At 37.8% G+C, this 15,041-nt stretch overlaps 1 protein-coding gene across 1 annotated transcript in view; it reads left to right on the top strand.

The window, feature by feature from the left end:
* Positions 1-15,041, top strand: part of LOC121337988 (probable acyl-CoA dehydrogenase 6) — a 75,908-nt gene that overhangs the window by 45,204 nt on the left and 15,663 nt on the right. Inside the window, exons 3-5 of the mRNA XM_041408500.1 lie at positions 988-1,117; positions 4,796-4,902; positions 10,963-11,130. Of these exons, the coding sequence (XP_041264434.1) occupies positions 988-1,117; positions 4,796-4,902; positions 10,963-11,130 (405 nt within the window). The remainder of the gene's footprint in view (positions 1-987; positions 1,118-4,795; positions 4,903-10,962; positions 11,131-15,041) is intronic.

The raw sequence follows: 15,041 nt of genomic DNA, 5'->3' as shown, positions 1-15,041 counted from the left end.
ATTTGAAATTTTCTTAGCCGGTCTTCAAAAGAGCTAAAAGAAAAAAAAAGAGGCAACATTATCTAATCAAAGCTGCTCAGTCAACTAATGACGTCAAGTAGTAACGTTAACCTTCACTTTCTCACTGTATTTCCTTTGGACTATAAGCTATTTAATACAGCTAAAAATTACCTCATCCATCATAGCAATGTAGCTTTTTTCTGTGCTTCACTGTGTAGTGGGTTTATCAGCACTGGGCATGGGAATGAGGTGAAGAATAATTTCTTCTTTAATTGAATTTGCAGATTGGAATGTTGGAGGGAGAGGGGCAGCAATGGTTTGTGCTGGCACTGGGCCAGCCCCCCAGGTTGTCAGCTCCTTGTGAACAGAGTGCTTTAATCACTGCACATAAAGGGTGCAGGGTGTGCAATAAATGCATTCGGTCCTGCAGTTGTGTCTAACATGAATTTTGAGCTACAGCAGTAATTTAGAATAGAAACATGACCTGCGTGTGGTCGCGCTCCGTGCTGACTTGACTGCTGAGTTTGAGAAAGATGATTGTGTTGTGTGATGAGAGCGGGTGTCAGGTGCTATCATGGGGAAATAAAAGCACTTATTACCTTGTGGTGTGATTTGTTCATATGACCTTGCTGTTGGAAAGAATAATTTTGCCTTCTGGTATCATTTACAACAGCATGTCACTTCTTCCTGCTGTTTCCAGTAAAAGTAATAAGGCTACTTAGGATACTCAGAGGTGACCTGATGTGCACACAGGTAATTAGAGCAGGTGTCATTCTCAATTCAGTTCTCAGCATTGTAGAGAATAATGTGGTATTGCTTTTGTGAAAGGGAAGCTGGTAATTGTCAAATACTTAAAAATTAGCAGTTAAATGGCAGTTGGCAAGTCCTTGCAGTAGCAACATCTTTTTTTGTTGTTGTTGTTGTTTTCCTCTCTTGTTGCTTATGCCAGTCTAGAATATGAGAATCACAGATTTGTTTTTTCCTCAGAATATGGCGGCATGGGTTTGGACTTCTCCTATCATATTGCAGTGGCAGAAGAGCTGGGAAATATCCATTGTGGAGGTATTCCCATGGCCATTGGAGTGCAAACTGGCATGGCTACCCCTGCTCTTGCAAGGTAATTTTCAGAAAGCTTGGTTTAGCCTAAAACCCAATTGTCATGAGTAGAAAAAGGCAATACTGTGTAGATTTACTGCCTAGTTGCTACTCAGTAATGCCTGAGGAAAGAAGCTACTCTCTACTTCTCTCAGTTTGCTTTAGGGGAGAAAATACTTTCTCTGGTTTGTTTTTTTTTTTTTTGGGGGGGGAGGGGGTTGGGTTTTTGTTTTGTTTTGTTTTGTTGTTGTTGTTGTTTTTTAATGGTTGAGTTATATTGATTATATATTAAAACATTAACCTTGTTGAGTAGTAGATAATATGTTTACAAACACAAGATATTGGTACCACAACCAGTTAAAAAATTTAATTCCAGAATCCAATTTGTTCATGTTTTTACTTTTTCTTACATCCCAGTGCAGTAATACTAAGGATGCATTTAGTTGTTATGATTAGGGTCAGTCTAATTCTGCTTTATAATTTACTTGCTCTTTTTCCAGCTTTGCAAGGTGTCAGTCCTAAAGTTGTAGCACATATATCATGCTTCCTAAATATGCTCATTCTAGACAATTAATAATTTTTCTTTTTCTCGTCAGCTACATCAGTGTTCCCATTTTAATCACGTATTATCATTCAGGCTCCTGCATTTTCTTAATCTGATTTGTTGTGGTTTTTTCCTCCATCTTGGTTTGGAAAGACAGGTGCCTAAGGAAGGCAGGAGCCTCTCCTGAAATGGAGAATATAAACCCCCTCCCACCCCCCTCCTAATAGCTATGAATTTTAAATTAAGGGGGTCTCACTGGAGGTCTCATCTACAACAAATTTTTTTTAAAGTTTTCTTCTCCTTTGCATAATGCAATAGAAGCTTTCTAAATGCAAGAAGTTCAGGATGTCTCTTGCAACAGTGACTTAGCTATAGTCCAACTGAGAATAAGAATAGTATTTTAAGACTTCAGACAGTACTACCTTGCCCCCACGCCAGCCTTTTATTCAGGGGTTTAAAGAAAATCTGTGGGTAAAAGAAAATGGGATTTTGTTCCATTGCAGTTTTTTTGGCCTTGTGTTACTCTGTTCTGCTGTAGTAAAACAGTAAAGTTATGCATATTTGTGCTAGTGAAATCCTAAAGTGGAAGTTCTTGGAAAATAAGACTGAAATTGTTGTTAACTTGATAAAATCTTTAATTGAATTTGTGTCTGCATTATTGAATTTTTCCTCCACTGCTGAGCCAATTCCACTGGCTATTTATACAGTACCCCCCCCCCCCCCCCCAACCACCACATGTAAAAGTGAAGCTTGGTAATGAAAACAGAAAGCTGGTTGCTACAAGAAATTTTGCCTGTGTGCATCTTTACCTCATGCTGTGTAGTGGGAAGACCAACTGCTTGTCCTTGGTCATGGATTCAAATGGCACCCGTGTCCTGGATGGTTTCTTTAAAAGTATCTGTGTGTTGTGGGGATTCTAAACCTGCTTGTAGAGATAAGTGAGATTTTGCATCTTGGCTATGCATTGTTGCACAAATCAAGCAATAATGTGGGAATCAACCATCAAACCCTTAAAAAGCCTCTGTAGCTCTTTGTTGGCCTTCATAAACTTGGGCTTTGTTCAGCACTCATCCAGCACACTTTTGAGTGTACCTACAAACGCCATGAATGTGATTCCTGTAATTCCCAGAGTCCCCTAAGTGATGCAGAAAGATTTTCTAAATTTAAGAACTACATAGAAAATGCTTTGTCCAGTTATCTGACCTTTGGTGGTTTGGAACATAACTTTCTGCCAGGTCTTTCAAATGCATTCAGATATAATAGTGCCCTTCTTGCTTACAAGTAGAGTGGAGAAAGCAGCTCCTAGCTGAGGCAGTGAATGAGACGCATTTCCCAGAGTTTGTAGACATGCCTGTAGGGTGTCACATCTGTAGTGATACCAAATCAGTTTAGAGCTGCTTATCTCAGCAGTAGGCAGTGAACTTGCCTTTTTTTTTTTTTTACCCAGTTGTTTATAGGCAAATAGCAAGAAAATTTAAGATGGGTAGAATTTTACAAAAGTGGCATGTTTTTAATGAAAAAGCTAGCAGCTGAGCAAGAAGCTAGCTGTATCCTGCAAGTCACAGAGACCTACCATCTTCTGAAGATAGTGTTGCCCAACTAATTTTTTTTTTTTTTGATTGCACAATAACATCTTCTATAATCACATTTTTGGAAAGAACTGAACTGTTTTCCGGAACTCAAAACAAAGAAAGACATCACCAAAAATATTATTCTAAGCAAAGTTCCTGCTGTGAAAATCCTCTGTTGAAATGCTAAAGGTTAGCAAAGTTTCAAGCATTAGAAAGCATTGCCAAAAGTCACCACTATCTGCTCTCATAATCTGATTTTCCATGTTGTTGGTTCGGCTGTTTGGGGTTTTTTTGATGATGAATGTGCATCTAGCCATACTTGATCAGGAAAATTAAAAAACAAAGTTTGCTGCCTAACAGACGTGGGTACTTTGCTCCAGTATGCTGGAGGAAGGAGCAGGCACTTCAGACTTGCTACTTGATTGTATTTGGGATTGCTGCTGTGATTTTCAGCAGGGACTGGGCTAGGAATTGAGCTCCTTGTGCACAGCAAATGGAAGTGTCTGCCAGATCCCTGTCCCATGTCCTTTGTGCCAGGGTTGGTTGGAGGGGATGACTTAGTCTTAGCTTGAATGGCACCGCTCCTTTGGAAGTACTGGGACAATGTTTCAGAAGGAGGCCCCAGCAAGCATAAGGAGGCGAGTAGTGATGATGACCTGAGAAGCCTCACAACAAAGAGGAGGCTCAGGAGGAACTTGAATTTATGGATTCCTGGACACAGAAGACATTTCATGGTCAAATGAATTTTTAGGTCGCATGTGTCAGGTCTGAGAACTAGACCATGAACTCACCATTCACGCTGCAAGAAGAAATCAGTGAATTTAGCAAATTTTAATTAGGACAAAATCAAGCATGAAATGAGATGTAGCATATCTTGAAGGGATACAGTCTTCTAAACAACAGGAACACAGCGTGTGCCTCTTAACTGAATTTAAATACAGCCAAGTGAAATTTTTGTGTTAAAATACCATCCACCGTTTGCTGTTTCCTTTTTTATTTTTGTGGAGATAAAAGAACAGCTGGAAGAAGCATTAATGCATTTTACTGTGTGATTTAAATGTAGTTGTGAAATAGACATAATTTAAATGCAGGTATTTGCAGATGGTGGCCATCACATGTCAAAAGTTTTCAGTCACCACTAAAATGGGGCAAAGAGACGGTGCAAAACAACAGAGAGGAGCAGGTCCTCCATCCTGGTAGTTGCAGAGTAGTGCAGGAGCATTGAGAGGAATCCTCAGGGGTTATGTTTATTTAGATCTGGAACTTTTAAAGCAACAGCCATGAAGATAGATTTGGCTATCTAGACCACATGTTTCTGTGGGAGTAAAATGCCTGAATGCTTTTTAAAACTTCTTTGAAAAGATTGTGACTGCATTTCTGGTGAAGACTGAATCACAGCTTCTCTGATAAATACCCTCTGAATACAGAGGGTATTTATTCTATCTTTTGGCTCTGGGACAGCTTTTACCTAGTCACAGGAAAATTGATCACTGTGTGGGTAGAACAAAATTTGTAACTAACTTCTGAATAAAATTTACCTTCATAGGGTTTTAATATCCTAATTTTTTTCATTATATTGTTGCAGGTTTGGTTCTCATGAGTTGAAAAAACAGTTCCTTGTACCAACTGTAGCTGGTGATTTTGTGGCTTGCTTGGGAGTCAGTGAAGCTGGAGCTGGGTCAGATGTCGCAAGTAAGTTAACCTAGCAAACTGTCAGTTTTAGACAGCCTGACGCTTTAATGGAAAGAATATGTGTTTCCTGACCCTTCACTTTTCCCCCATCCTTTGTAAGAAACAAAAGGAAGGAAAGTCTGGTGTGGTGAGGGCAAAAAGTAACATTCCAGGAATATAACACATCCTTCTCATGCATCCAAAAGCAATCAATTTTATCATATTTGTCAGGTGAATAAAGGGAGTAACCTTGTATAGGCTGAGCACAACAGATTAATGCAGCTTTTATGCTGGCTCCAATTTTCTTGTAGTGCTGTCCTGCTCTGTCCAGGCTCACTGCTGGCAGGAGCACTCCAGCACCTCATCAGCTGCACAGCCACCTCCAGTAGTGCAGCTCTGACAGGGAACATAACCTGTTCAGCTGCCTTGACAAAGACCTTTCCACTGAAGGGGGGAAAACTACAAAGCCTCTCTGTTCTGAAAATGACGGCATCACTTTTGGAATGATTTCCTCTTGTTCATCCTTACTTCACCTCAGCCCCTTCTGTCATTCCTGTGAAGCAAAAGTATCTCTCAATTGGTGATTGCTTTATTTAGAGCTAATGAAGGATTTGCAATGTCAAATCTATTATCTTTATGATTTAGTTACTTTGCATGCAACTTTTTTTCTTGGTTTAGTCGAAAATTCTAAAAATTAAATTAAAACAGATATGGCTGAAAAAGAAAAGATGTCTCCTCTGATGATGAATCGTGGACTTCACGGAAAAGGGAATGATAAGTGACGACTTTTAGAGGTTTAGTTGTTGGACAGAGCATGGCCAAGTTGACCACATTTTGTTCTTACAAATTACTGAGACATCTTCCCACAGACAAACTTGCCAAGTATGACAGAGATTTTTTATCCAAGCACTCCTATATCCACCTCTGTCACCAAACTCCTGCTGTTTTTTCAAGGCAAATAGATAAACATCCAGTGCTCAAGCAAGGTTGCAGCAGGTAGATTTCAAGAGCATTAATGTGGATAATGAAATAATGGGACTAAATCTTCCTGCATATTTTATTGCTGTTTTCCTTTCTGGGTTAATTGAGTTTATTCCTAAGAATAATTCCATAATTTTAGTAGATGTGTTTATTAAATAGTTAATAATCATTATAATAATATTTAATAATAATTTAATAATAATTATAATAATATTATTAATGATACATATTAATGATAAATAATAAATATAAAAATATTGAATTAATTCCATAATTTTAGTAAATGTGTTTATTAAATAGTTAATAATCATTATAATAATATTTAATAATAATTTAATAATAATTATAATAATAATAATATTATCAATGATACCTATTAATTATAAATAATAAATATAAAAATATTGAATTTGAATATAATTTAAACTACATTATTTCTTGTTATAATGTAAATATTATTAAGAATTAAGTAATAAATCTTATAATAGCACTTAATAATTTATTAAGTAAATTTTGAAGTAATTATAAATTTGAATTTTGCTAATGTAAGAAATGCAACATTATTTCTTTTAATAAATGCCTCTCTATTTTAATTAGATGACTATCTAATTTTAGAAAATTCTAAATAAGAATTTAATTTTTTGGATGCAGTGTTCCAGATAATAAATAATATAAATATGCCTTCAACAGCATCTTGTTTATCATCTAGTTAAAGTGGTATGATACACTTAGATGAATGCAGTTAAAAACCAATTTGGAATCAAAGAGGATTATCTGCTGAACCTATGCTGCAGCTTGGAGACAGGATGAAATGAAAATACTCTCTCCCCTGTCCTGGAAGATTTATCCCTGATATAAATGCCAAATCCAATTTACATTGCTTCTGAAGGGCAATTAAATGAGCAACAATAGCTTGTGTTCTGAGTTGCACCATTTTGCACCATCTCCAGATGGCCCAGCTGTAAACAGACTGAGGTATGTGAAACTGCACTTGGTGCTTCCTTTTGTTGCTGATGCTATTGGGATGTTTGTCTCCCTAAGAGAAGTGAAGGGCCATGGCTGCTGTTCACATGTGAAGGTTGGGGATGTGCTTCTGCCGTGTGAGCCAGTATATTTTAACCTGAAGAATGACACAGAGTAAGGTATCTCTAACATTTTTTCCTGCAGTTCCAAAATAACTGAATTTGATATGAACACAGAAAACAAAAACAATGTTTACATGAGAACTGAAATGTGCCTCAAACTAACTTATTCAGAATTCAGGAGAACAAAAAGGACTGTGTATATTAGTCTAATACAAGATTCATGTCAATTTGAAGGAACGCCTGTCTGCTTTCAAGTGTAGTTGTTCTATATTGTCCATAGTAGCGACCATGTGCACCAAAACTAGCATAGAATTGGCTTGAGAAGAAAAACAGAGCAGTACAGATGGTACAAAAAGTGTCTTTAGTTTCAGGATTCTGGTACTACAAAGCATAAACTTTTGTAGTTTGAATGGCACTGCCTCATTCTATCTCACCCAATTCCACAATTATAGAATGTAGTCTGTGGGTGTATATAGGAACACATCATGGAAAACACGTCCTCTTTCCTCAAGTTATGTTCAGGTATCTGCAGCTACTAACACTGTTCATGTCTACCTCTTCAACATAAATATCTTGCTCTGTTTTGTCTCTGTGGAATCCAGCGTTTCTGATTTTGTGGACTGAGGTTGTCTTTTCTGAGCATAAAACCTCAGAATTTCACATGGTGTCTATAAAGGCACAAATACATTTCCAACCCTGGTATAAATATTACTCTCCAATACATGTTGTTACACAACAGCTTGCAGGCTTGTGAATCCTGTGATTAACTGTGGATCATCCTCATTACCAGTTTGCTCTTGAAACATGGCAGGATTTGGTAATCACTTTTGCTACATTGTGTCTGAGTACTTGTACTCGCCATGTTGAATTTGAAAACTCGAGATCATTCCTTTCTTGCTGGGCCATACTTCAGTTGTTTGTTTTGGTGATGTCTCCCAAGTTTGTGTCACAGACAAATTTAATTAGTGTATTCCTGTCCTTTTAAAGATCATTAATGCAAATATTCAGTAGGTTTTGTCCAGAGGCTGATATCGAGGGAGGGGCTTAACTAGTACTCTCCCTGCACATCAGAACTTCTTCTTTTAATGTAACCTGATGCAATTTCTGCTTTGCTGAGTTCCTTATGCACATTTCCACTTTTGTCCTAATTCTTCTATTTTCAAATTTTAACTCATAGTTACCTACTAGTGTTAATTTCACTTGCTTGGGTCCAATAGGATTTTTCTCTAGAAAATCCTATTTCATAATAAATCAGGTTGGGTTTAAATAAGATACCATGGGTAAATTGAATTCTCTTTTATTTCCAAATGTATTTTGAGGCTGTGCAGATTGCTAAAACCAGAAACCTCTGTTTTCACTAATTTCAATCTTTCTTATAGGTGTTTTGCTTTGTCAGTCATATTTGAATCTGTCTGTAATCTCCTGTGAAATATTTATTTTTCTGAAGCATCCTCTATATGTCTCATTCTTTTCCCCCCATCCTCTTTTAATTTCTGTGGCTGAAACAGTTTTGTTTGCCACCACAATCTTCTTTGATTTTGTTGGTTTTCATCTGCAAGATTTAACTTAGTTCAATCTATTGAGTACTTATATTGTAATCTCGAAGTTGTAGCTTACTTTCATGATTAATCTTGTTCATTTTCTGAAAGTCATTTCCTGTTTTTTGAAGTGATTTTTCATTCAGTTAGAGTCAAAGGTATTTCTTTAAAGTTTTGGGTTGGGGTTTTTTTCCTGTGCTGATGATGTAAATTTCAGATATGTGTTCTTCATATTTTACTTTAAGGATGTGTGTTCTCTATCTTTGACTGTAATATTGACCTTAAAAGTTGAAGCCAATCTTACCTTTAGTCAGATCTATTTAAGTGCGTGGCTGGACTTGAGTGCAGTAGAGAAGAAAACTGAGGCTTGAGTACGTGTGATTTGAACAGTGGTGTCACCAGCCCTGGCTGCTTCTATGGCATCAGCTGTATTATTCACCTCCGGTGATGCCTTGTGCTCTTTCCTAGAAGGGCTTCTCAGAGAATGCTGTGTAAGAGGTTGTGAGAGTCAGTGGTGTGTGCCTGCAAAAATGGGTTATGGAGCACCCACTGAAGTAGCCTTTTCCCAGAGATATGCTCTGTCAGGGAAAATAATTTGTCAAATATTCCAAATTATCTTCATAGCCATATTCCTGAGTCCACTTGACCATAGTAAATTGTTAAGTAGGTTTTCAAAGCCTGCTATATTTTAAACATATTATATATTATATATTGATTTGATAATTTTTATTGATAATCTCTAACTAAAGAGAATCAATTCTTCACGAGATCATTTAAAATAGTTGTTTCTCAAGGGTTTGAAGCAAACTGTGAACAATTGAATCTGGAGTACTTGAACATTCTCATTAGTAAGGCATTTGTTCTTTAATCTGTTTTGGGTGGTTAGGCCCCTGTGACGCCATGCCTACAAGAATATTTACATTTGTGGTAACATCACAGTGCTAATTGTTCCTTTACAGACCTTCTATGGGCCTTCTATCTAATCTCTTCAGTGGCTGTTCCACAACAAAGGGATGTGTGATGTAAATCACTGTGTATGCTCCCATCCTTGTCACACCATTTCAGTACAGTCATATTTCTTATTCCAGCTCTTGTGTGTCTTTCATTTATTATTTAGTCTCCATGTATATGAGTGTCTAGTGTCTGTGTCCATGTATTGTGAGTGCCAGTACTTTAGATTACTTAAGCTTCTTGGCATTCATTATTATACAGATTTCATATCGAGTCCCTTGGACAGATTTGCCACAGTCTTTTTACTGGATTAATTCCTCTGTGTCTGCTTGTTTTATCCACATGATTACCATCTCCTTCCCTTGCTTACATTCCTTTAGCCATAGCTATATCCCATACTTTCTTATTTTATACCTTATATAATTTTCTCCCATCATTTTTCTCCTGTGCCTTCGTTAACAAGAAAAAATTTCAGCCATGCTGACCTCAGTCCCAGTTTATCTCCTAAATGAAGATCAGATACTTGGATTTGCTTTTGGTTTATGTTTAGAGCCCTAGGGAAGAATGTGCATGTGCAGACTGAGGTGATTGTGTATGACAGTGTAACCAGATGATTTAAACTGCCCACTCCACTTGGTGTCTGACTCCTACCCTTCAAGTCTATGATCTCCCTTCAGTGGATGGTCTCTTTTGGATTTCATAGTCTTGTTAGATTCACAAGTGCAATTAGCAGTGTGGTAGGGTTCTCTTATACCATTGCCTACTAATAGCTGGATATCTGTTGGAGAGTCTTCATCAACTGGGGGGGGCTCTTGTCAAAGTTCAATTGCAGGGGAAAGAAAGGAGCCCTTTGGAGACTCTGCTGGAGAATAAATAATAACTAATGATTCTCTCTGGCTGTCTATTGCAGGTAGGGCTGTTTGCAGCATGATGTGAACCATTGCAGATGAAAATAAGATTCTTTTTTGCCAGGGTGTATAAACAGCAGGTGTTTAGAACTCCTTCAGACACTCAATGCATAGACTTGGCCTTTAGTAGTTTACCAGCTTTGAACGAAATGCAGCACGGTGACCAAGAGCACACAGGAAGTGCATGTTGGTTTATGTTTATGCATTAGCGGATACCAAGGCTTGTGTTTGTTTAAGCCATGACTCTGGAATTAATAGCCTCCTCAGGATTAAGGTACACAGTAAGAGAAACTCTAATACATCACCTCACAATGAAATGCTTCTCTCACAAGTTTCTGACCCCCACATTTACGAGGAAGTTTTCTGCTCTCATCCACTGGGATGAAGACTCCATCTAAAGGAAGGTGGGAGAAGTGGTCCTGTTTCCCTAGCTTGCCTTCCATGAGTTTTCCAGACTAGTTTGCCTTATGGCCTGGAAGGGTTATAGGACAGGGGAGTATGCGGGAGAGCCAAATAGTTTTCTGTCTGAGAGCAAGGGAGTGAGCCTGCCAGTCATAGCTGGACCGATGTACCCCTCCTTCACAAGAATAACCCTTCTTTTCCTGTGTTTTGAAATAGATATCAAGACAACGGCTGTGAGAAAGGGTGATGAATATGTCATAAATGGTGGTAAGATGTGGATTACGTCCGGCAGCCAGGCAGACTGGATGTGCCTCCTGGCAAACACCAGCGAAGGACCTCCCCATCAAAATAAATCTCTCATATGTCTGCCAATGAATCTACCTGGTAATAACTGAAAACTCTTTGTCTTCTCATTTGATTTTATTGGTATTCTTTATATGCCTAATACAAGAAGGAAAGGTGTTTAACTAAAAATATATTTAGAGAAGTTGTTCAGATACATTTTCATGGCAATGATTCATAATCATATGAAGGTAAAAGTATAAAGAGTTTAGAGATGAGATTTCAAACTTGGGAAATACCTCTCAAGCCTGGTGGGCTTGCTGAAGAGAGTTGCAGGCATATTCAGAGTTTTCATGGCTGTGCTGTGCAAAGGGATCCTTTCACCAGGGCACTATTACCAGTTAAATTATAAAAATAGTCTAAGAGTTAAATGTGGGCTGGAATGAAAAATTCAAATATCCTGGAAGTAGGGACTTAGTTTTGAATAAGACTAGCAATTCAGGTGGAGACATGGAAGAAATACTTCCTGAACTAAAGCTACCAGTTTCCATGGTACAGCCACACAGTGTCTGTTCCTGAGTGCTCTGCAGACCTTGCAGAATGCACGAGTGCTATATGTGTAAAGAACATCATCCAGAGAGGATGCAGTTAAGATTGCACTGATGGGGATCTTCTGCAGTTTTGACACCTGTTCAAAAGTTTTTAAACCTTTTCAGTTTTGACTCATTTTTATATTTAAAAATATGCAACATAATAATTTATGTTAATATACTATATAATACATAGTATATTTAATACTTATTTTTAATTAATGTTTATTTTATGCAAACAAACAGTTTAATGCAATTTAATAGTTATTAAATCTAGAATAATGTATATGAATATATTTATATATAAGATATTTATACTCAAGGCCCTTTTTTTCATTCAGTTCGGAGTATTTTACACACAAAGGATGTGCCATTATTGGCATTTCACATGTAGGAACACCACCATAGCAGTGAAGGGAATGTCTCTATGTTCACTTAGTGGATTAGACTGAGAACAAAACCCATGTCTCCAGTGTTGCAGAAGAGGATGAGGAGAGCTTCTTAAGGGAATGTCTTTTAAGTGAATTTAAGTGTGGAGTAAGTCAAGCAAGTGAGTTGCCTTGAGAATCAAGCAGTTTCTTAGTGAACTGTGAGCTTCTGCTACCTCTGCTCATGCAAGACAGGCTTTGAATGGGAGCTCGTGGAAGACAGACCTGAGCTGCTTCACTAGGTGTGAACTTCATCCTTATTGAGAAGTGATGAGCAATCATGTAACTTACATCCAGAATTGCTCTGAATTTCCAGATAAATTCACTTATCAGCCATCTGATGATAAATGAATGAAGTCCTTGTGATTTTTCTTGGATGGGTCAGAATGCAAATGTAGTACTTCTTCTCTGAGATCAATCTTCCTAAAACAACAAAGCAGCTGACCCAGAGTTGGTGGCAGATAAAATACATAGAAATTGACTTAGAGGTTTACAGCTCTTGGCTTATTCCAAAAAGTCACAAGTTGTCTAGAAGAGGGGAGATGTTAGATCTCACAGCCTACACACAGACCTTCTTTACCTGCATTAAATAGATTTAGAGTAGAAAAATTGTCTGAGACACCTTATTCTGATCTGCAGAAATGTAGAATTCTTCCTAGGAACAAAATTTGTGCTCCTCAAAATGCATGTGTTTTAATTCTTCTGTGATGATACACATATTTATCTCCAAAGAGGTCACAGTACCAAGATTGGTGACCTTTTGAAATGAGGTATTAAGACTGTTCATTGTGCTCTGTGGGTGAGTCATATCAGAAGTGAGATTTTTCAGGAAGCTTCATCTGGTTTGATACATCCTAAGGATGTCTGTCTGCTAAAGATTGTGCTCCATGGAGGGCAGCAGACCAAGGCTGTACGGGAAGTGTCTGGAGGACATCACAGAATGATGCACCCTCAAACGTCTGTGGATATATGTGTGTCAAAGCTCAAAAACAACTGCAATGGAGAGCAAATATGTTATATCTGACTCACCTCTGCAGGCACCAGCCTGTATGGCTGGGTAAGGAAGGATCTGTGGTGTATTTTTGCTAAAAATCTAAGTTGCTTTGTATTTATATCGTGTGGTGGGGGGAAAAAAAAGAGAGAAAAAAATTCCAAGTCTGAAAATGAATTATTACTTTCAGCAATAGATAGTTTATTGGATAGACAAAGTAGGATTTGCTTCTTCTAATTTTAGGTATATATACTCTCTAATCTGGGCTGAAGCAAATCATGGTCTAGATTTGACAGACACTGCTGAATACATTTCTCATAAATGAAGTTTGGATAACAGCACCATGGATCCACAATAGATATCCAAATTTGGTGAATACTCCTCATACAATAACAATGTCTTTAAAATGCAGTTAAATTTTTCATATAATGAAAGGGAATCTAGCAAGTTGCAAAATGTCTGTGTATGAGGTATATAGACAAATGGCTTGCAGCTCTGATATAGTAACTGTTTTGTCCTCTAGTTTGTCCTCTGAGTCCTCAGATAGCTCTAGGGGAGATTGCAAGGAGGAGTTAATAAGGAGAAGAGCAACCATGAAAAGAGAACGAGTGTGTTTCTTGGATTGCAATTTAAAATGTCTGTTTCCATTTGTAATGGCACTAAATGGTGTCAGGAGAGAGCAACTGCCTTTTTCTCAAAATAGAATACAGGAAATAAAAGAGATTGTCAGAAGGCTGGAGGAATGGGAGAAATTGAAAAATCAAAGACACTTGAGAAGATCTGCCCAGGGAGAGAAATAGCAATCCATCTCAATGATCCTGGTGCAAGTAGCTCAAATGGCTCTGTTACAGTGATTTTAGTAAGACAGGTGCTTGGCCTTGTTAAATTCAGATTTGTGAGTTATTGTGTGTAATTTGTTTAATACAGACAAACACCAGGAGTTATCTGGGCCAGTAATTTCTGCTGCTGCTGGTAATTTTTCATTTATAGTACTCCTTAGGAAGAGAAGGAAGATAATTACATGAAGGGAGATTTTGGTGCCCCCATAGTGGCCAAGGAGATGATTATGTATGATTGTCATCCACGATGTAAAGCATGTGCTAGCCTCAGAAGGGGCATCCCGTGTGACTGATGCAGCTTGGTCTCCTTGTGGGTGAGAGCCATGAATTAAGAGCAAGTGAAACTGGTAGGGCATGATAAAGGGGGATGCTGCTGGACCCAGGAAAATTGAATGACAACCCAGTCTGGAAGAATTACAGGTCGGTATCATCAGCACATTTAGTTCACTAACCAAGCCTGTAAGAGCTTTCTTCAATAATGGTTGTTGTATGTGGATCTGAAAAGTAAACAGCAGGATTGATTTAGCAATATAATAATGAACTGGCAGCAGTTGTGCTTTCTTGAGAAGAGTCCTTTTAAACCACCCACTAACAAGAGCAGTAAGTGCATCTTCATATGGGTGAGGAGTAGTGATTGCGTAAAGCCAGTTGGCTTTAGACCATGCGTGATCTCTGCAACTCTCAAAGAAACCAAATAGCAGTATTCCAATGGGAAACAATGTTCCAGATTTCATTTGGGCTTCTAAAGTGCTCAGTGTGTGGTTATTTAGCTCTGTTTTTAATACGGAAACAAACCACAAATGATCTTTTGGCTGACTGAGTACAAATTGCTGGATAATTTTCAATGCAAAAGTCAAGAATTTTTATACAGCTGTCCTGATTTTTCTCCTGCATTGATCATATATCAAAGCAAGTCTTTTTTATGCAAGCTGTTTACAGCTTGATTGGTGGAGAAAAAAGCTTGAGTGGAACTTGTGGAAGTCCATGAACATTGTTCTCAGAGAAGTCTTTGCATTTGTAAATAATGTCAGTATTTTATCTCTGTGAAGAGATGAAAATTTCCATAACCTTATTTAGTGCAGCCAGAGAGAGTAAATTTGAAGGAAATGACTGCCAACTTTGTCTGCCTACAAAACCAAAGTAATTTCCATATGTCTGAAGGCCT

Source organism: Onychostruthus taczanowskii, unplaced genomic scaffold, assembly GCF_017590055.1.
Source record: "Onychostruthus taczanowskii isolate IOZ18803 unplaced genomic scaffold, ASM1759005v1 scaffold3, whole genome shotgun sequence".
In the NCBI taxonomy this organism is placed as follows: Eukaryota; Metazoa; Chordata; class Aves; order Passeriformes; family Passeridae; genus Onychostruthus; species Onychostruthus taczanowskii.
Note: the sequence above shows the minus strand (reverse complement) of the source record. Positions and strands in the feature narration are given on the sequence as shown.